This window comes from Hoplias malabaricus, chromosome 1 (genome assembly GCF_029633855.1).
Source record: "Hoplias malabaricus isolate fHopMal1 chromosome 1, fHopMal1.hap1, whole genome shotgun sequence".
Taxonomy (NCBI): Eukaryota; Metazoa; Chordata; class Actinopteri; order Characiformes; family Erythrinidae; genus Hoplias; species Hoplias malabaricus.
The window spans coordinates 19,884,547-19,907,383 of record NC_089800.1 but is presented as its reverse complement, the minus strand read 5'-3'; the positions used below and the strand labels follow the sequence as shown (position 1 = coordinate 19,907,383).

Sequence of the window (22,837 nt, the reverse complement as noted above, 5' to 3'; positions counted from 1 at the left end):
ATATTTTAGCTTATATTTTTTTACTACAACAATATATTTTAATGGTTATGTCTATTGGCAACATTATTACCAAAACAGAGAGAGAGAGAGATTTTAATTGGCCGATATTTCCCCATTGTATGAAACGCCAGAGGGAGCCCGCGAGCGAGTCCTCAACGAATGGGAGTGAATGGAGCTCCGGACCCACCGCGACCCTGAGCTGGACCAGCGGTTACAGACAATGAATGAATGCATGAGTTTTTCACTGCTATAGCGTGTCAAACAGTCTTGCAGAGAGTTGAGGTGTTAGCAAAAATACTGAACCACAACTGATGTGGTTGTTGTGCTTCAGTCAGTTTTTATGTATCAAGTGAAGAACAATAAATGCTCAGTATATATATTATTTATATTTATGGTTATATTTCTTATATAGCCTGAAGTTCCTGAGAGGCAATGCAATAGAATACATCTCATCAAACTTCTGAGCATTCCCTCAGAAGCTGATCCTTCCAAAAACTATAAAGTCATTATTGCACTCATGACTTGTAAAAGTCTGTCATCACTTAAGGGGAATTTGTGTAAACACTTTGCATTTACAAACCTCATGCTTGATGAGCAAGGAACAATTGCAATTTATGCAATTTGTACATTGGTATATGCGGTTTCAGACAATGAATGAATGGACGAATGAATGAAAACCACTGTACATATTTGGCGGAGTCTGCATCTGTTCTACGGTTAGCAGGAGGAAATATCTGCCTCCACTGCCTCAACCTGGCATTTGCCGTGCTCTTTCAGTTCATTTCATTATTTACTAGTCTGTGGTGCTGAGCAGACTCTAAACTGGACTGTATCTCACCCATTTTTTATGGTCAAACAGAATTTGAAATGGGGAAACAATCATTTTTTCCCTCAAGGATGACATCACCAGCTCTGGACAAGGACCTCGATTAAAAGTCTCAAATAAAAACATTCAGTTGCATAACGTGCTGAAAGTCGTTACATTTCCTGTCAGATGTCTTTATCATATTGATGAATCCTGCATTTCTGTAAACTCCTGATGTTTAAAACAAATTATTTATAGGTAACAAGGTTTCCAGTTCTATTGTCACCACATACTTTATACCTTACAGGTTTGTACCTCAAAAGTGTGCTTGCTCAGATGGTCATCCACTGATCCATGGCACTGAAAATCCACCCTTGGCTATAGCATGCTTTACTAAGCTTGACAAACATGTTTGAGCTGGTTGAAAGGAATTACTGCAGGGGAAAATACAACATAACCAAAACGTCACTTCAAATCTCTCTGTGAGTACAATCAGTCTACATCACGGAGCATGAACAATGTGGGAAAATCTTGACATTCTTTCCACTCCTATTACTGCAGTTCAGAGTATTGAGGATAAGCTGAAAAAAAGTGTATCTGTGTAAAATAGATTTAATTTTTGTTTCTATTTGGTACAGACTATAAATAAAGACTGGAGACTTTTTCACATTTGTAAATATGAATAATACCCATATGAGGCAAATATCCCTGTTTTCAACTTGATTATGTGCATTAATGAAGAAACAAAGCATCCATGTATTAGTAACAGTACATTTATTTGTTCTGTACACTATGAAACATGAAAAAGAAAAATTCCAAAAGCATTAAAGTTTGGCTTTAAATGTCCTGTTACCTGTTGTTTAAGAAATCAATAAAAGAAAGCATTTGTGTAATTATCACAATATAAATTGTTAAGCAAACAGGAGAAACCCTAACAGTGAGCTTAGCATCACTTAAGAAAACCATTGACTGGTGGGAGTTAGTGGATGCTGGCTTCTTTAACCCATAGGACACACAAACTGATACCAAAGGTTTTGTTCAAACATATCATCACAGAATATTTTTAACCAGTTGATGTAGGTTTACTGACAAACACAGCGATCTGATCATTAACCCATAAGAGCCCAGACTCAGTTCCCCATGAAGCCAAATTATGAGAAATATAAAACAGACCAAAGAAGCAACATGGAACACAGTTTTCTCTGTAATTACCTTGGGGTTAAAAGCACAGTGCAACAAACATCACAGCAACAATTTCATAACTTTCAACATTTTCTTCCTGAAATGAGATCAAATGTCATTTAGGGACATCATGATTTAATGTGATTGATAAAGCTGTGTAGGGAACGTTCCAGACCTTAGAAAAGGTTTGTGACACACGTCACCCCGGGCTCTTATGGGTTAAGAAAATATTTTGCTCTGATTACAGATAAAGAAATGTCATCGATTCAGAGTTTTGTGATGTGCAAGTCCTTTAGCCTCCCACCTGCGTAAATTCATTGATGACCCACAAGAAAAGAGATGTAACTACTTCACAGTCACAGATAATGAAGACAAAGGTAGGTTTCAGAAAAGACTATTTCACCTCAGTGTTCACATTTACACCATACTACAAAGTCAGTAAGCGTTTCTCAGTTACATCACATTTTTCCCTCCCTGTTATTTGTTGATTTATTGCATCTATTTTTCCTCAGAGAAGCAGAGTTAAGAAGCTTTGCTTTACATCAAACATAAATTACAAGCAGTAAAAACTGTCTCAGTTTGATAAGAGTAAGACAGAAGGCTGTACTGGTTTAGTGAGAGATACCTGCATTCGACTATGCATTTGTTTGCAAAGTTTAGCCTACACTATGCTGCTTATCCAGAGACTTCTTTGAATCTACAGCCCTCCACTGGATCCACTGGCTATTTACCAACAATAATAGGTTCAAAAAGAAAGTGTTTATGTCTATATTAGATTTCACCACCCCTCTAAACTCACAGGAATAAAAGCACAATAGTGTCAACGCTAATCATTTTCCCCCTGCTGTGTGTTTATAAATGCTTGTGTGTGTGTGTGTGTGTGTGTGTGTGAGTGTGTAGACTCATGTTGACCACAGTTATTGGTCTCTATGTAATTTCATATTCTCCTGGCTTTTCAATCTCTGCAGTCTGAAACGTGAATGCGCCTTCACTCCTCAACGGTAGCTGAAACAAACACAAGAGACGTGTACATGAGCGGTCAAGGTTCATACAGGAAACACCCAGGTCCAAAGATCTGGTGAAAAAGCTTAATTTCACTCTTGATTCTGCAGAAATAAAGCGAGTGAACGATGAAGTATGAGTTTAAATCAGAGATTAGTGCTGTATGTACTCGCCATGTCACTGTTTTGCATTACCAGTTAAGTGAGTTTCACTGACAGCCATTGCCAGTTTGGCCTCATCGGTCTGAGAGACTTCACCCTCCCCCACACCTCCTACAAAACGCAGACACACACACACACAGAGGTAATCACTGTCATGAATTCTGAACACATGCACAGAGGCTCAGTAACATCAACAGTGCCCAACCATTCCTTAGCCTTGTGCAGTGCAGCAGTACGAGAAAAGGACGTACATGGACACGAGAGAGAAAGAAAAATGAAAACAGAAAGCGAGAACATTTTAAAGGGCTCTCTATCCCTGAACACTCACACGACAGCATAACATACAGAGACATATCTGAATAATTAATTTACATACAATTACACTATATCATTATTATTTGCATCATTTTCAGTCAAAAAGAAGAACAAATTATATATTTATAATAAAACTATACAAACACCTCAAGTGCTAAACATTATTTTAAGTACAAATCATTATTTTATTTTCCCACACTGTTTTTTTTGTGCACACAGATGCCACTTTAATTCTTCCATCCTTTGAAACATATAATGTTCAAATTGTAACAACTGTGTCTTCCAAACAAAAGTATTCTTTATTTCACAGCTCGGATACCAGTGTTTACACAAACAACACACTTCAGGTGTCTTGAAAATGCCTTCCGTCTGCATCTTAAGAGGCTAATGGGTGTATTTCTGCAGAGAAAATGACCTGGATTAATAATTGCTGATTACAATTCTACAATTATATGTATTAGAGTTGCTATAGATAAGAGAGTATCCTTCACTCCCACCGCCCCCAGTTTTCCAGCCAGATTTAAGGTTCAAGTGATTTAAGGCAGTAGGAGATAAACAAAACAAATTAGGAGCAGTAAGTACAGTCTGGAATATTGTCTGGACCCTCACACTTCCTTGTATCCCCCAGATTAAGAATGGCTGGATTTGACACCAGAACAAATGAGCACAGCCTCACTACTACATAGTTACAGAATGTTTCAGTTCCAGTTTTAACATGCCCTCATTTATTTATGAATTGAAGAGTGTTAAACGAGAACTCAGAGGATTGCGCATGGTGGGAACCCACCCTGGACAGGGCGCTAAACTGATGCACAAGTTACATTACTAAAGATGGAACTGACTGTAATTTGGGAACCTGTTAACTGCAAGAGAGTAAATGCAGTTAATGCCAAACGATATTTTGTCAGTGTTTACATCTGCAGTAGAAAGTAGATAACTAGTTAAGTACAACACAAGTGCAAATACATTGCATTTCATCAAATTCTGTTCAATTAAGTGGTTCAGAAAAAGCATGTGCTAAGCCACTGTATAAAATATTACATTCTATAAATATTAAATAAGGTTTAGTAAGAATATTAAAATAACTGGCTCTCTGAAAACCTAACTGTACTGCAGCTTACCATCAGGTGTCTCCGGTGAGTGTATGGAAGTGTGGTCAGGGGTGTTTGTGTCTGCAGTTGTTGCTGCACCATTTGAACACTCTTGTGCTTCTGGTAGAACTACTATTGCTGCTGCAACTGCTGCTGTTTCCACATAAACTGGCTGTAGACCACTGGATGCTGGAGCACTGGGTTCAGGTTCTGGAGAACTGGGTTCAGGTTCTGGAGGACTGGGTTCAGGTTCTGGAGCACTGGCTTCAGGTTCTGGAGAACTGGGTTCAGGTTCTGGTGAACTGAGTTCAGGTACCTCTAATGCAATGGGATCTGCAACTACAAGGGTTTCCTTTTTGGCAGTCTCAGGTGATTGACTGGACTCCACATCTGGGGTGTGTTCTAAAGCTGGGGAAGCTTCTGCAGCTGCTTCAGGTTTTGGCTCTGCGATGGCTTCCACGATTGGTGCAGTTTCTGAAGCAGCGTCCGGTTCTGCAACTGCTTTTGGTTCTGGAGCTGCAGTGGCTTCTGTGATTTGTCCAAGTTCTGTAGAAAGGGCAACCGGGTCCGGATCAGCTTCTAGAGCATTAACAGACTCGGAAGAAATTGTATGTTCTGCAACAGACTTTTCTTGAGATGGTGAAGCTTCAGGTACTTGTGCATCTCCTGGAGCTTCAGAGCCTTCTACCAGAGCAGCCGGTTCCTCTGGGGCTGCCAGAACCACTGGTTCCTCAGTAGGTGGTGCCTCAACTACAGGAACAGAATCTGCTTCAGCTGGTAGAGCCTCTTCCATGGCAGTACAGGACACAGTGACATCTTGGGATGTACCCATTGGCTCTTGTAAGTTTGGACGCCCAGTGGGAGCTGCTGGCTCATCCAGGACAGTGCCCTCAGTAGTCTGAAGTAGGTCAATGTGGACTGTCGCCTCAGATCCAGTGATTGTTTGTTCTGCCACAATTTCTATTTTCTGTATAATTTCACAAGCATCAGGTTCCTCACTGTCCCCCAGCCCAGGGCAGAGTTCCTCCAGCACAGCACTCTGCATTTGCAGATGCATCTGGTCTGCTACGATTTCAGCATTCTCTGCTACAATACCATTACTGGCAACTAGAAACACATAAACAAACAAATGCATATTATATTGTTTAAAAAGAGGCATGCCACTTTACTCACTTTATTCTGACAAACAAAAGACACAAGTACTGCTTTAGTAAACCCTTGAGGAACTTTAAGATGACCAGATATATAAGGGTTGTTTAGAAAAAAATGAAATATAAATTATAATGACTACGAGATATGCATTTTCTGAAAAAAATACTAGTGCTAAACAAATAATGATTAAATTAAAAACAAAGGTACCCTACAGTGGAAAAGTGCATATAGATAGATAGATAGATAGATAGATAGATATAGCTTGATAGATAGATACATAGATAGATAGATAGATAGATAGATAGATAGATAGATAGATAGATAGATAGATAGATAGATAGAGAGCTGCAGACAGAGTGAAAGAGGTGTTAGAAAGTTGTAATACAGTTAAACTGAAACGGAGAGATAAAAGCGGTGTGAATACATCTTTCTGGTTTATTTTGGTAGTTAATGTTTAATACCCTTTAGCTGCCTGGAGGTATGTCTGATCACTCAGGCTGGTAAGACTCCTGGAGACCAGCTACAACAGTGATGCGGTGTTATAAATTGAATGGAATGTTATTCCGTAACCGTGTGGTTAAACCACGATTAAAGGCTGGGTCAGTTACTGTTGAAGGAAGCATAACCCAGCATGTACACAGCTTTAGAACTTTATAATGTACAACCTTTACATGAAAGGACCTGGAATAGACACTGGGACATTAAAGCTCTACATTTTAAATTCATTAAATTAAATCTGTATTATACCATCTGAATCTAAACTGAAAATGAGGTGGAAAAAAGAAATGGAAAGCTATAGATTTTTTTTCTTTTAAAATGTACAGCTCTAATTTAACTAGAATCTCAACTAGAAAAAGACATGAGATAAAGTATATCTTTTCTAGCTACAAAAGAATTTATATTTCCCACTGCTGCCTTTGGATTGATTGTTAGCGTTGTGGACCTGACAGTTATCTTCTGACAATGTCAGGTGATCAGGTCAAATGTGCTAGATTAAGTAGGAATGAAACTTGGGGGTTTGGTTTGTGATACATGCTCTAAAATATAAAAGAAAAACAAGTACATACAACAACAAAGTAATAAAAATATTTGAGATATAAAACTTCTCAGCGTTTCTGTTTGGAACCACACACTAAAGCAGGCTGCAGTCAGTGTCCTCTTCTGAAATAAATACTGGGTTTATCCTCTAGCTTCTGCTTCCTGCTGCTGCTGGAGAGAGGGTTCTGCAGCCCGCGGGCGACCACTGGAATGGAATTTGATGACATTGCACAAAATATGAATATAGGATGAAAGAAGTAAAACATTCTCTCATATTCAGCTCCCATTCACTCAATGTGTATCGTCCCATTCACGTCGTTTCTGCACAATAACAACTTTCAGAAAAACCTAATGTTTATCTCACTTTTATACATAGGGCACTTTACATTTTTATCCCTTCATTTGTTTGTGTTTGTTGAATGAGTAGTAGATGATTTTAATAACATTTTTTGTGTTGTATTTGTACATATTATTGTTTTATTCTTTTTTTAAACCGCTGTCTGCATTGCTTTTCAGATGAGACAGAGAATTTCAAATAAACACAAAATCAACAGCTAAATATATAATATTTAAATAAACTACGAATCCCAATGTTTTTAATGGTTGTAAATAATTACAGAGAGAAGTTAATTACATGCTCTGTCACTCTCTGAGTTTTGGACCGCATGCGGGTTTGTCATGCTAAAATAAGTAATGAACGCTGGAGAATGCTTCTAAACAAACACTTCTAGCTTTGGATTCCAGTGCAAGTTTAAAGCTCTCCCTCCAGTGTAATATCCTCAGACAGGCTCGCAAATATCCTGTTAGTGTACACTGGTGCAGGCAGACAGCCAGCAACAGGAGCCAAGATGAAGGCTGGCCAAAAATGACAGACTCTCCCATCAAAACAATCTACAGACACGCAGGGATGGAGAAACGGGGCACCACAGAGCCGCTACAGACAATATGTCACCGTTTCTCCATGTCGCATCATCAACTGCCATCGTGACATCATCCCATCTGAACTGTGAAAGCACACAATGTTACAAATCATTCCATCCTTCTGAAAAACAGTGGCCCTCTACATCACAACAGAAGTCCAACACTATCTCTATTCATTCCTAATAGACACATATACTAGCCTTCACCAACCTTCCCCTTACTGACACATTCACCGTACAAGGCACTATACATTAATTTATTCATTCATTTTCTGTAACTGCTTACTCCTGATTAGGGTTGCGGTGGGTCCAGAGCCCACTCTAAATCACAGGTCACACAGGGCAAGGCATCACATCACACACTCACAATTGTGGACAATTCCACTTAGCCAATTGACTGTGGAAGAAAACCAGGGCTCCCAGAGGGAATCCACAGAGACACAGGAGAACACACTGAACTCCTCACTGACAGTAACCTGAGGGGGGAATTGAACCCAAGACTAATCCCAAAAACCTGCAGCTGTGTTGTAGGGACAGGCACTAAGTATGAATTCCTAAACCTGGGAAATGACTGTACACGCTCCAAAAAAAAGGTACGCTAGAGGTACATTATTGTTCACTAAAGCTACAAACAGTGTAGTGTATCTTTAAAGGTACAGCAGTGGTGTTAGAGTCCAGTTGTGTTCTCTAAAGGTTCATTATACAACTGTGTCAAACAACTGCGTACGAAATCAACCCAATTTTTAAATCTACAGTTATAATTGAATATGGCACCATTAAGTTCCCTATTTAAATGTATTAATGTGTAGCCTTGATGGTCCCACAACAGTGCCATCAAAAGGTACATTGTTGATTTCACATGCCCCGTTTCATCTCAAGGACTTATATAATGTTATTTCATTTTACACAGTTCTGTAATGAAAGATTATATATATCCATCCCTCCTTCTCAAGAAGAGTCTGAAATGTACCTTTAGGGACACAACTGGACTTTAACACCACTGCTGTACCTTTAAAGGTACATTTACACTGTTGGTATCTTTAGTGACCAATACCTCTACAGTACGTTTTCTGAGTGTATAAAACTGAAAAGTAAATAGGGAGTTTATATGTATATTTTTAAAAAAAGGTTTGTATACAAACGTATTTACAGAAGTATCAGTTAAAACAGTGTTAGGGAAATACAAACCTTATCACTGCAACTATGTTTTTAAAATGTTTACAGTATAAGATTTAAAACAGGTCCATGTTAGGCCCTCAAGGCACACCCCCGGTGGTTTTAAGATAACCAAGAACATGTGAAGTTGATGAGTTTCATTAATTTGGCCTTGCTGTGCTGAGCTAGAGCCAGGCACACCTTGGTTATTGTGGTGGTTCATCTACTCCGATTTGTCAAGATGTTTGCAGAAGCGCACTCAATATTGTTCTGAAATCAATGGCATTACTAGTGTGTTCTATATAATAACAATGTATTTACCAAGTAAAAATCAGTTTCTGAATACTTTTAAAGCATAAAATGTACGTGTAGCCCTTTAATATACACTAGAACAAGTGGAACTGTTATATCCATAAATGTATGGTGACTATCTGAAGACACACTAGACTCTTTAGATCAGAGAGACCAGAGAACAGAGAGATCCATGGCACTATTATTCTTCACACATGCTGCCTGAAAACACTCAGAGATCTGAGAGACCTATAGGAGACAATTAGAAAAATTAAAGGTCGCTAACTTTTTTTTTTCTTTTGGCTTACTTAGACATACTTCATTCTCACACACTCACATGTCCTTCCTGAGATAAACAATGGGACAACAATTCATACCTCTTCTTTATTTTATTTTTTGATGATTATCATCATCAAAGGTTATAAATGTACTTGTTTAAAAAAGAGAAATCAGTTTAAACTGCACATGCCTCACAGGTTAGTGAAAATAATACCATTTTCCTTCCAGGTTCAGGTGACATTATGCTAAATTCAACATGCAAAACAGCCATTTAAGCATATGCCAAATGAACTCAAACTGTGTTTAAATATACATTGCTAACAAAACTATAATATTGATGGGCCCAGAAAATAATGTGCAAAACATATGCTTGTACTGGTAAACACATGTTATCAATGAGTCCATATTAAATGCTGATGAATATTAATAATCTCTTATAATTCATATGACAGCCATATACAACTCTGAATTTTTCAGAAGTCCATGGATGGTCCAAAAACTAGCAACCAGAATTTTTATAAAATTAATGTCATAAGATAGACGAAAAACAATTGTTTTCATTTCCTTTTCAAATTTTACAAAAATCACTTCAGACATTTCTATTTTGGTTTCTATATTCTACAGCTTATTTACTATTTCATGACTTTGAGAAGATTAATGTTGAAGTGTAGATTAAATGGATGGTTTAATAACTTTAGTTAATGGTTAGTTTATGTTTAAACTGACTAAAGGACAATGTCAGTTTAATGGACTGTAGAGCCACCAAAACATAGCTGAGATTCAAGTGATTCAAGTGTTAAGTCTAAGCAAAATCATAATACAAATAATAACTTACCTAAACCCATGTCTCCATCGGCTTCTTCGGGTTTGGTGCCTGGTCTTTTTTCCTGAGCCACAGTCTGAGTGCTAGATGAAGAACAGCCCATCTTTTCTACAAAGCTGGAAAGAGCACAGGCCTAAATTTTAAAGCATAAAAGCTCTATGAATTTGTATCCTGCATGTGTTAAGGATTTCTTTTGTGTGTCTAGCAGTGAGTGAACTGCATTACATTTATCCTGTCTGTGTGGGTACGAGCCGCCTCCTCTCTCTCTCTAGACCAGCTCGGTCTGAGGAGCACTGGCAACTTCAGAGCATATTGTCAGAAGCCCGGCACCCTCGTTGGTTGGAGGATGTCAAAAACTGTTGAGAGCATGAGTAGTCCTCGCCATGTGGTGGAACTGTCAGCTGTTGTCCAGTGTGTCCACAATTAAAGTTCCTAATAGACACAGCCTTGCAGTTAGGCCTACTGCTTACCTAAAAAAACACAAAGCAGATAGGATCTGAAAGACTTAAGAGATATAAAAAATGTTTAATGGAATTGATTCCATTTATTTAATTTTCACCAGAAGAATCAATGCATGCATTGTATGAGTAAACAGATTCACTGTCGCCATCTGCTGTACATCACAGCTTCAAACAATACACATTTGTGTATTTTATTTATGTAATGTATTCATTTTCACCTAAAATTATGATATATCCGTGAATACCAAATAATTATTCATGAATGGTTCTGTGTAAAGAAAATTAACGCATTTTTGTAAATGGTTTATAAACTATCATTTCTGGGCCGTATAAAAATAGAAAAATTCTTATAGAAAACAAAAACTAAAAAAAAAAAAAAAAACTAGAAACCCTTTGATTTTGGACTGATCGGGAGCGCCCTCTACTGTCGGTCAAAACCGGAAGACATTATCAGGTGGAAATAGTTCTCTGGTTCTGTCCATGTTTTCTACATGTGCGGAGCTGATCTTCAAATCATACGTCACTTCCCGTTCGTACTGTGCATGATATGTAGATCATATCTACACAAACTCAGACTGGCTGCCTTCTGCTCGGAATGCTTTTCCTAAAGGAAGTCTGTGACTTGTAAACCAGATCTAACTTTTACGTGCCGATTATTTTCCAAGGCCTAAGCAGGGCTTTTTGAAGATTGTTTCTGACAATAAACAATGCATTGGAGAACAGAAGAACTAATGTAAGTACGTAATGCTACAACATGAAACTTACAGGTGTTACACACACAGTACAACACACGTAACACCCAAAAAAACCGTAGGTGGTTTTAATACTGTACTGTAGCATTTTACCAGTTTGTCTTAAATGGTACGTCCGAAATACGCTTGTGCCAAAACTATGCGTTATTTCAACAGGCGAACAGTAAAAAACACTCTTCGGGAACAAAGGAAACGCTCCTTGTCTTAGCCCAACTTCAGAAAGTCGACAAAAGACAAGTGAATGTAGTCTCTGATTTTCTTCACGTCTCCCCTAACAACCCCCAAGAAGCCGGGTTATTGTTATTTGTGTCTGGCTTGGGGTACAACACACTTCGGGGTGTGAACTGGAATCAAAATACCAGCATTCCGCTTGTTCACAGTGGCGTGTAAAACAAGTAAATTGTGTCAAAACCTCGACATTTCTATTGGAGTCCATCACCTTACAACTTTTGTCTTATTAGAAAACCAGAAAAGAGCACACTTAGCTTCTACATTAGATCACCTCAGTGTGATAAACAGTTATTCATGATCACATCCAAATTCAGTGGGTTCCTAAACATGTTTACTGAATAGTGTAATATATTTAGGTCTCTGTGTTGTACGTTGCTAAATTGGGTGTAACTTGGGACATGTTGTTTCAGACTCCCCCATTTCAGCACAAGACTCTAGACTGTGGTTCCCATGCCAAGTGGCTGATGTCTTCATGGACATGATTCAGGATTTTGGAATTTGGATGAAGTGGACCTGCGCTACCTGAAAACATCCTGTTCTTCATTGTTCTGCTGGAAGACATATTGATTTCTTTGGTGGCGGCAGCAGAGCTGACTGTGGTGGAAGCACTAGAATCATGGCAAGCTGTGCCTGGATGTGGTTGGGTGTGTATATGACACTGGTGGATCCAGGCCTAGCTCATAGTCTGTTTACCTGTGAGCCAGTGCGGGTGCAGTGGTGCCAAGGCATGCCTTATAATATGACCTTCTTCCCCAACATGCTCGAGCACTACGATCAGGACATTGCTGCCAGTAAAATGCAGGTAGGTCCTCCACAGGTTAATCCAATTTTTGGGCTCTGTACAATTTACTACATTTTAGTATAATGGAGTTGTATGTATGTGTGTGTATGTATACATTTATTTATATATATATATATATATAAATGTATACGTATGTATTCCTTGAATAAAGTCAGAATAATTCAGAGAAAAGAGGTGAATATTCGAAATATTCTGTGAATAAATTCAGAATATGTAGAGGAATTTAGATAGACATTAGACTCCCGGTCTGTCTGCCACACACTGGGTTGTGAAAGAATTGTTTATGAGAAGAGCTAGTGAACAGAATTATAATTTATTATATGCTTCCATCCACAAGACAACTAAACCTGTGACTGCAGCCACTGTCTATGATGCATATGGTTTTATCTTATTCTATGCGCAAATAAATCATAACGTGATGGAGCCTCTTTTGCTGCACAGATCTCACCTAGTTTTTAGAAGTAGAACATGTTCAGAAATGTAAACTAGGTTTAAATAACTCCACCTGGGCAAAATGACCACCGTGGAAGTGTTTAAAAGTGAAAAAACATTGCTAATTAAGGGAAATATACATGATTTTGTCACATTTGATGGGCCGCACGCTTATTTGAATAATGTTATCTGGATTTATGTGTTGAAAATAGAAAGCTAAACACATCACAAAAACAGCTCACCTCTGAATTGTCCAAAAATAAAATTTAAAAGTTGAAGTGTGTTTTTAACCTGTTGTTTCTCCTTTGAAATTAGATACATACTGTTGCTTTACTCTTAATATTAGTCCTTTTAAAATTATGACTCAGATGATAGGCTCTGCATTTAAAGTTTTTATGAAAGGGATTTGTCCTTTTTAAGATTTTTTTTTTGTTTTTTTAAAAATAAAATGTTAATGCCAGACTATATCTGCAGGTATCCTTTTAAGTCATAATTCATGGTTGTAATCAAAAAACACTTTATGAAATTGAAGGTGTTTCCTCATTCACTAGCTCTTAAGTCTGTTTGAGTCCTTGAGACCAGTAAATGAATGAAGAACATACTGGCTCGGTCCAGTATGCTAGTCAGTCCAGTCCCTAAGTCTCAGTCTCAGTCTCAGTCTCTCTCTCTCTCTCTCTCTCTCTCTCGCGCTCTCTCTGCATATGGCAGAGACATCTGGAGTTGTTTTAGACTACGGACAGAACTCCTAACGTTGAAAAGCACAAACCGAAATGAGGATATTGCGTTATTCCTACTCCATACGTGGGTAATGTTGACTTACTTTTGCTGTTTCTGATCACTTAAGGGGGAAATGTCTCCAAACTCGGGAGACAGCTAGCTGCATTACAAACAGTGCTACAAAACTAAACAACACGTGGTAAATCAAACAGTTGATAAAAACTTACAGAAAAGTTACACTTCAGCTGTGTACAATCAACAGTCATTATTTTCCCTCAAACACACCGTACCACCTTAAAAGATGCAGAGCTTAGAGCTGCTTTTCCATGCAATCATAGATGTTCCCTTTAAGTCATAAATGATTTGATTAAAAAACATCCACATAGATGTTGGTTGCTGCCCTTATCTAAGTGTTGCATGTAACTGTCAGTCCTGCTTGAATTATTATTTCAAATTGAGCTTTATTTAGCCAAACAGTAGGCTAGTTTTCTTACTAATCAATGGAATGAACACTAGATTTGCCCTTTGTCTCAGTTGGTTTTGTGACAGTCTAACTGTGGTATTTGTGGTCAGTCCCACATTGTTTCTCACAGGTTTCTCTGTCTTGGGCAAGTTATAGTCCTATCCACAAAATGTTACAACAATTTACATACATTTTTATAACAATTTGCTGTAGAAGAGCACTCCTGACAATGTCTAGAAGATTGGCTTTCACACAGGCTTTGTGAGTGTGTAGCGGGGAGAGATCAGGCAGCTCCTATTGTCACTGCATTAAATAATGGTCTTCAGATTACAAGGCAGACACTGCTGCTGGGGAATTACGTTGGCATTATTGTTTCTGCTTTTAAATGAAAACTTGCAACAGCAAAGGAAGGAGAGAGAGAGAGAGAGAGAGAGAGAGAGAGAGAGAGAGAGAGAGAGAGAGAGAGAGAGAGAGAGAGAGAGAGAGAGAGAGAGAGAGAGAGAGAGAGAGAGAGAGAGAGAGAGAGAGAGAGAGAGAGAGAGAGAGAGAGAGAGAGAGAGAGAGAGAGAGAGAGAGAGAGAGAGAGAGAGAGAGAGAGAGAGAGATTTTCAGTTTAATGCCGTTACAGTTCAGGGTTTTATTAAATCGTACTTTTAAATATCATTATTTTTTTTCACTTAGTTTTATTTAATGAAGCTTACGTATGACATTTTTATTTTTGCCTTGTTTAGTCTTGTATTGGATTCAAACTTAAACATGTATGTTAATTTTTATATTGTACATATGTCTATGGTGTTTTATTTTTCATTAGATATGCTTAGAAATAGACATTTTCCAATACAAAAAAAATCTGGGATACATTTTTGTGACAAATTTGGATTACATTATTGGCAGAATGTTTGGAGAGAGGATACTGACATATTCAGAAAGGATGTATTAGTGTACAGTTTGATGTGTCAAAAGTCTGATATGTTTGTAAAGATGCTTGAAAGAGGCTTTTGTTTAGTGAAGGAAAGTCATTGAAGAGTGATCACAGGAGCACTTAGCAGAATTTAAAAAGCACGGACATACCTACAAATTCAGGCTGTCAGTTATCAGTGTTGAATTTGGCTCAGTGATGAATAAATAAATAAATATTAATGAATGAGAATGTAAATGTGGACAAAATGTCTGTACTCAGCAGTAGACAGAATGAGAGGTTATACCCTGGCAGGTTTAGTTTCACTTTGCAGTGAATAATACCATATTCAGTGCAGATGAATTATGATTATGCAATAATGGAAGAGCAAAGAGTAAAATTTTAAATACATTTGTTCTTTGTGGGTCACATGCCCCCTTTTGTCTGTTGTGAAAAGAAAAATCCCTCCACCCCTTTCCTGATAATGGTGTACTACTTCATTACAACCATGATGACATTTTACCTGTTATCTTCCCTTTTAACTGATATCAGTGACTAACCAGTGAGCCACTGATGATACCAGAGGATACAATGTTTGACTACATCCAACTCAGTAGATGAGTAAAGTCTCTCCTTACTGTTCCTTTTCTAAACTACTTCAGTTGATTTCCATTGTCTTCTTGTACATGTGTTTGCAGCATTTCATGCCACTGGTTAATCTACACTGCTCTCCAGATGTTCATCTCTTCTTGTGCCAAGCCTTTGTGCCTCAGTGCACAGAGCAGACAAGAGTGCTACAGCCCTGCAGGTTGCAGTGTGAGCGCGTCCTCACTGAGTGCGCTGGAAACATGCACACTTTTGGTATCACCTGGCCCCAGGAGCTGCAGTGTGACAGGTGACCCATCAAACACAAATCCAGGCAGTCAAAACGCATATTGCAGCTTTCCCCCAGCTGTATATACAGCTGTTCTCCAGTGTCTAGAAATACTCCTGTCCCAAAGGCAGCAAACGTTGAAACATTTTTACAAGTTACAAACATACTCCTGATAAACAGATCCAATAAATTGTATTATTGAGTCAACGCTACTCTACAAACAGTGTGATGTTTGTTGATTAAAGCAGTTACTGTATTGTTCCTGACTGTTACTAAAGTGCACATGCGTCTTGTAATAATTGTAAAAGAGAAACCTGTCTTTATATGTCGTACACAGCCCCTCTCCCTGCATGAGAGGGTCTCACAGCAAAATCACATTAAAAATCACAGAAGCTCTCTGTGTCAGGAGAGTTAAAGGATCCTACTGCGTTCCATCTTCAGTTACCTGTAACAAACAACAGAAGTTTTGAATTTTCTTTGTTGATAACTTTTGAACCACAGGAGATATTCCAAATCTGATTGCGGCAATCAATTTTGCAAGAATATTCTGGTCTACTGTGTGCTACATGACCACCTTCCTATTGGGAAAAACTGCCCTTAATCCAATATGGCGGCCATGTTCTGGACATACCCTAAAAGATGGGCCCCACAATAAGTTTCAGTATTCAGGGTACTCAGATATGTCATTTACCCTTCTGTTTCTGAAATAAATGTTTGTTGTTTTTTTTTTATTTATTCATTTATTTATACAATTGAAAATGACAATTTTTTATACTATGCAACATTCACCATAAAATGACAAAACAGCAGGAGAAGATTTTAATTTTGAATGTCAATTAAACTTTACAAAAAATAGCTTTAAGGCTTATTGGATGCCTAATGATACGAGGTTAAAATGAGAGTTTGTCTCTGGACTCACATAACGTTGTGTGTCACATTGTAAAATCCTTTATATTTGGCCTTAAGCTTCACGACTCCCCGTTTAAAGCAGTGTAGTCTTAGATTTATTATCTGTAAAATGCAATATGTAGGGAGTATAGTGCTATTTGGGATGCCCAAGTCTCTACTGACTGACATGACAGGGCTCTGTTTACAAACGTAACATGGTTAAATGGGTTAGGGTTCCTCGCTCATTTCTTTCATTTTAACGACTGAATGAGAAGTAAATATTTAAAAAAAGAAATAATTTATATTTGTTTTTGAATAATGAGTATATCCTCCAAATACTCGTTGTTATTGAGTGACTTCACATGAAATCTTAGGATGGAACTGTTTTGTTCTTGTTGAACAACTCTATTTATGAGAAAAATAAAACGCTTAATTAAAATTTTAAGAATAATTTTCAGTCTTATTTCTTCCTGAAAAACCAATAAAACTGAATAACGTTCTTGATTAATTAAGTTTCCTGTAATATCGGTTGTTTAAATATATATATTTTTTCTTTGTGTTGGAACAGGCTGGAGCCTTGTCAGTCCTCTGCACGTGGATCTGAGGTTCCACTCATGAAGGACACAACCACACCTAAAAGTTCTCAGTCGTCGAGCAGAGATTTGGGCTTCTGGTGTCCCCTGCAGCTGAAGACCCGCCCTGGTCAGGGCTCCTCCTTCCTTGGCGCCGAGGACTGTGCACCTCCATGTGACAATATGTATTTCAAACCGCATGAAATCAAATTTGCAAAGACATTCATCGGCGTGACGTCCATTGTCTGCTTTTGTGCTACACTCTTCACCTTCCTCACGTTTCTCATTGATGTCAAACGCTTTCGTTACCCAGAGAGACCGATTATCTTCTATGCTGTTTGTTACAGTTTTGTGTCCCTCATCTACTTCATTGGGTTCTTGCTTGGCAATGAGGTGGCCTGTAACAAGCCAGGCCTGCCTGGAACACTGTCCACGGTAGTACAGGGCAGCCAGAGCAAAGGTTGCACCCTGCTCTTCATGATGCTTTACTTCTTCTCCACCGCTGGCATGGTCTGGTGGGTCATCCTCACCATTACGTGGTTCTTGGCAGCAGGGCCAAAATGGAGCTGTGAGGCCATTGAGAAAAAGGCGGTGTGGTTCCATGCATCTGCATGGGGTATACCTGGGAGCCTTACTGTCATGCTGATGGCTCTTAACAAGGTGGAGGGTGATGGTATCAGTGGTGTGTGCTTTGTGGGTCTGTATGACCTTGCAGCCCTCCGATGGTTTGTGTTGGCTCCGCAGGCTCTTGGTGTGCTGGCTGGGCTCTCGCTTCTCCTAGCTGGGATTGTTTCACTGAACCACGTGCGACAAGTGATTCAGCATGATGAGCGCAACCAAGAGAAACTGAAGAAGTTCATGATTCGCATCGGTGTGTTTAGCGGCCTGTACTTGCTGCCACTGCTCACGCTGCTCGCCTGCTACCTGTATGAGCAGGTCCAGCGAAGCGCTTGGGAGAATACATGGATTAATGACCACTGTCAGCGATACAGCATCCCCTGCTCTTATAAAGTAATTCCCCGTTAATCTCTGAGCTGAAAATAAATAGAGCAAGTTAATTCCTCAGGCAATGTGCATGTTGTTATATTGAGGTTTGTTCCTTTCTGCTTGTCTTTCAGAGAACAGATCCTTCTAGACCAAACTTGTCCTTGTTTCTGATTAAATATCTGATGACACTGGTGGTTGGAATCTCAGCAGTTTTCTGGGTCAGCAGTAAAAAGACCTGCTCGGAGTGGGCTTACTTCTTCAACAGGACGCGCAAAAAAGAGTGAGCCCACTGTCCGCTTTTCAGCTCTTTCATAGCCTGTTTCAGAAAATAATAATCATTATATTTGATCAAAACTGGTAAGATGGCAACACTCCATGCAGTGGAATTGCCAGGTGAGCATTAGATCAAAGTTGAGTAAGTCTAATGAGATTCAAATCACCTTTTTTGCATATCTCCAGCATGATTTGGCAAGTTAAAAGTTAGTTGTCTTATGTAAATCTCCTTCCTGCATGGGTCTTCTGTTCTTAAAACAGAAGGTGCTCTTCAAAGGCAGTAAGTCTACCCCATGTAACATTTTGTGCTCGCTGAGTTTTATTTTTTTGTAGAATAAGGTTTGGTCTGAAATGTGAACAACAGATATTTGGGCTAAAATTATCTTTATCATTTTATAACAATGCCTTAAGAAACATGTCCATGTAATTATTTTGATATTTGTGAAATCATTTCAGCTCTTCACATGGCAGATTAATGATTTCAGTTCATTGACCCCCCTCCCAACCCCAACCCAATCTCTGTATCTTTCAGCCCCATCAGTGAGAGCCGCCGTGTTTTACAGGACTCCTGCGAGTTCTTCCTAAAGCATAACAGCCAAGATAAGCACAACAAGAAGCACTACAAAGCCAGCTCACATAAACTGAAGGTCATCTCAAAGTCCATGGGAACTAACACGGGTGGCAGAACAACAACCATCAATAACCATGATGACTCAGCTTGTCCTGCTACTAGTAGCAACCACTACATGCCCACCCATGGGACAGGGTCAGACCAGCAGGGCTCATCTGAGGTACCTGTGCGTGAGCATGGGGAACAGGATGGCTCTGGAAAAGGGTCCAGTAGGGGCAGCAAGGAGCGGAGTGGAGGGCTTCAGACAGACAGATGCAGCAAAACTGGAAGCTTCAGCAGAGTGAGCAGCAGGACAGAAAGCCTACGCAGAGCCCCTGATGGCAGGTGAGCTACTTACGACAAGAACATATCATCACTACAGGTTTTAAAATGCTGCTTTATTGCTAAATGCAGGTTGAGCCTATTACTGAAAGCCTAATTGAGGATAGTACACACAGATCAACAAAAATACTGAGTTAGAAAAAGTTAGATCAATAGGCTATTTTCCATCCGTTGTTTCCAGTCTGTTCTTAAAACAATGACAATATCAAATGCATTAATACATAGAGAAAACACAACAAATTATAATTATATAAAAATACTGCAATCTGTTTTTGCATGCTGTGGTGCTGATTTCTCGTTGTCTTTTGTGTTTTATTTGAAGGATAATGCCAAAGAATTACTTGCCAGAGGACGTACATCTGCCTATTGGTCATTCTTCTTTCCAGAACCCTCTCCAAAGCTCTGCAGCTGCAAATATGTCTGCAGAACCTAACCAGGCCAGGGACAACCAGAACTCCAGTACATGAGAGACACACACACTCACTCACACACACGGTGTAGCCTCACTTTGGCCATTACCCCTCATAGCAGCTGCAAGACGTCTGTTGAAATTGTGAAAAATGACAAATATATCAGATTTGTTTCTGAAAATGTCCAGTTTCTAATAAGTTAATGCCAAATGATGTAATGCCTGAATGTCAAAATACACAATGAGGCCTCTTTCATTGTGTCACATGGCGATGTTTGCTTCAGGTCCAAGGTTTCAAAAGTGCAAAGCATTTTTCTCTGAGCATTCCATATCAGTTGTGTGCTTTAAAGTAAAAAGTGATTATAAAATGCTCAGAGAAAACAGTTTGACTTGTTACAGACATTTATTACATAAACGTTTTAGAATTATTGCTCTACCAATGGTTATGGGAGTTTGTGCCAACTTCTGATTGCAAAAAGATAATATACTGTAATTGATGTCAAAGAATACGAGGAAAAATAAGTAAGTACACTGCAAATTTGTCAAAGAATGTGACACCAAATCTGTTTGCATCTAACTGGAACAATAGCATTTAGTCATAATTCATCTTAATTTAGAGATGTTTTTTTTTTTCAGTTTTGGTTTTTAGTTTTGAATCTACCACAACTGCTTTAGAGTGCTACCAAATCTACTTTAACCTGATTTTTTTCAGAGTATATTTATAAATCACTAGCTATATTTTGGGACCAAAATGAAAATGTTATTGTTTTTTTAATTGTTTGATTTGTTCTTTGATATCAGCTCTTGTTACATGAATTCATATCCAGTTCTCTCCCTGCACAGATTGTATTTGGAAATATAAGGGTGCTTTCCCGCTGCATGGTACCTGCATTACTTGACTCAATTGAAATCTGCTGGAAGCTGGTTTGTTTTCCACTACCACCCCCCCACACACACACACACCCATCTATTAAAAAAATAAATAAATAAATAAATAAATAGCACATTAGGGTGGACCAGAGGGGAACTGGCATGGCTCTGTATGCCCTAAAATATTTTAAATGTGATTTTAATTTAATTTACCTATAATTTGACAATCATCAAATAAATCCTTTAAAACTACCCATTTAATTTTGACTGGAAATTGAAGGGTTACATCAAGCCCTATCAGAATTTGCACATGCAACCAGAGGACAGAAAATCACAAAGCTGTTCTTTCCATGCTAGAGAGCCAACGATGTGCAGTAAACCTGCACCAGCCACAGAGAAGATTGTTAGACTCGGGCATGTGCTTCAGTAAAATGTTGCTGTGCCCCACTAAAATCACATCAATTTTATTCTGGATTGATGAGCAAAACTACACACCGCACACATTCACTACAGTTACTACATTTCCCCGTAGTGCAACTGCACCTTTCCAAATGCTTGGGAATAATTTCCTAATGCTTTTCAGCCAGTTTATTTTGGTATCTGCACCGAGTATAGGACATGGGTAAATATATAAAAGTCAGCTACACTAAGTTGGTGTACGTCAGAGGAGGAAAGGTGGATGATGTTTTGGCAAATTGTGGTGCAGAACTGAGGAGATTTAAACAGTTCTTGTTTTTAATGAAAGTGCACATAAGCAAAATTAAAGAGATTAATAAAAAAATCTTTATCGTTTGGGGTATTGCCCACTTTACATAATGTATTTGGTGTTTTACAGGCTTTAAAGGAACACTGTGTAGTATTAGTACCATAAAATTACAGCTTTAAAATCATTGTGATTCAGTGAGCGGTAAAAGGGAGAAAAGAGCCTCTATTTTTGCTGCTCTAGGCTCAGCTCTGCAGAAACTACACTAGGTAACTTTTGGAGGAGAGTAGGAAACCTCCTGCCTCCCCATTGATATTAGTACAGTGCTGTAAATGTGACTTACACTAGAGGGAGCTCCACATGCAAAAACCCCAAATCTTTCCTAGTTTTCTTTCAGCTGTTCTGGGTTTTATTTATTTCTTTTTATGTATTTTTTTTGGTGGGGGGTTGGAACAGGTTGTCAGAGGGCTGAAGTTTAAGATTCACTGTTCACTATTGGAGTCGATTGGAGCTATGCAGTGGAAAACCGCCATAATAGAGATAGTTATATTCTTGAAATGGCTGAAATATTATACATGGTCAACGTAAAATGTACATCTTTTAAAAGCACAGGTGTGTGTGTGTATTTATGATGTACAATGGGGAATCACTGGATTAGTCTTAACACTGGGTTACTGAGTCCTCTTAATCAGTCTGAGTGGTTCAAGGAAACAGGTAGTTTCATATTTTTTTGTGTTCTATATTCTACAAACATTTACAATAAACTTTCTATCTTTGTTTAGGGGATATATTTTCCCTTTAGGCTGTCAGGATACTCCATTCATTATATTAATTTAACTGTTTTTTTATTTCATTTCATAAGTTGTTATTAAAATCACATTTGAAACACTAAACCTAACATAGTAGCTTGGCTCCCACTACTGGCCTTGGAGTTGTAGTGATGGTTTGCCCAGCTAGAACAAGTGTCTTAGAGCCGGGAAATCTTTCATATATACTGTATATACAGGGTGGGAGTACACCAATATCAGTGTTTTTGAACCTCTTGCCTAGCATGTATTTGGATAGGTGTTAACTGTATTTTAACTGTATTTGATTTGACAATAAATGGACTACTATTTTCAACCATAAATATTCTTTTTCATTATAAGCGCTATTTACTATATGGATAAAATTCATTCATTCTTTATCTGTAACCACTTATCCAGTTCAGGTTCGCAGTGGGTCCAGAGCCTACCTGGAATCATTGGGTGCAAGGTGGGAATACACCCTGGAGGGGGTGCCAGTCCTTCACAGGGCAACACAGACACACACATTCACTCACACCTACGGACACTTTTAA

At 38.6% G+C, this 22,837-nt stretch overlaps 1 protein-coding gene across 1 annotated transcript; it reads left to right on the top strand.

Annotated features, from left to right (window-relative positions):
• The first annotated feature begins 11,181 nt into the window (after nt 1-11,181).
• Nucleotides 11,182-22,617, top strand: fzd6 (frizzled class receptor 6). Its single transcript, XM_066668957.1, has 7 exons — nt 11,182-11,408; nt 12,069-12,460; nt 15,669-15,865; nt 17,301-18,315; nt 18,423-18,571; nt 19,097-19,519; nt 19,839-22,617. Exons 2-7 carry the CDS (start codon nt 12,275-12,277, stop codon nt 19,981-19,983), a joined length of 2,115 nt encoding a protein of 704 aa, XP_066525054.1. The 5' UTR covers nt 11,182-11,408; nt 12,069-12,274; the 3' UTR covers nt 19,984-22,617.
• Nucleotides 22,618-22,837: the final 220 nt, after the last annotated feature.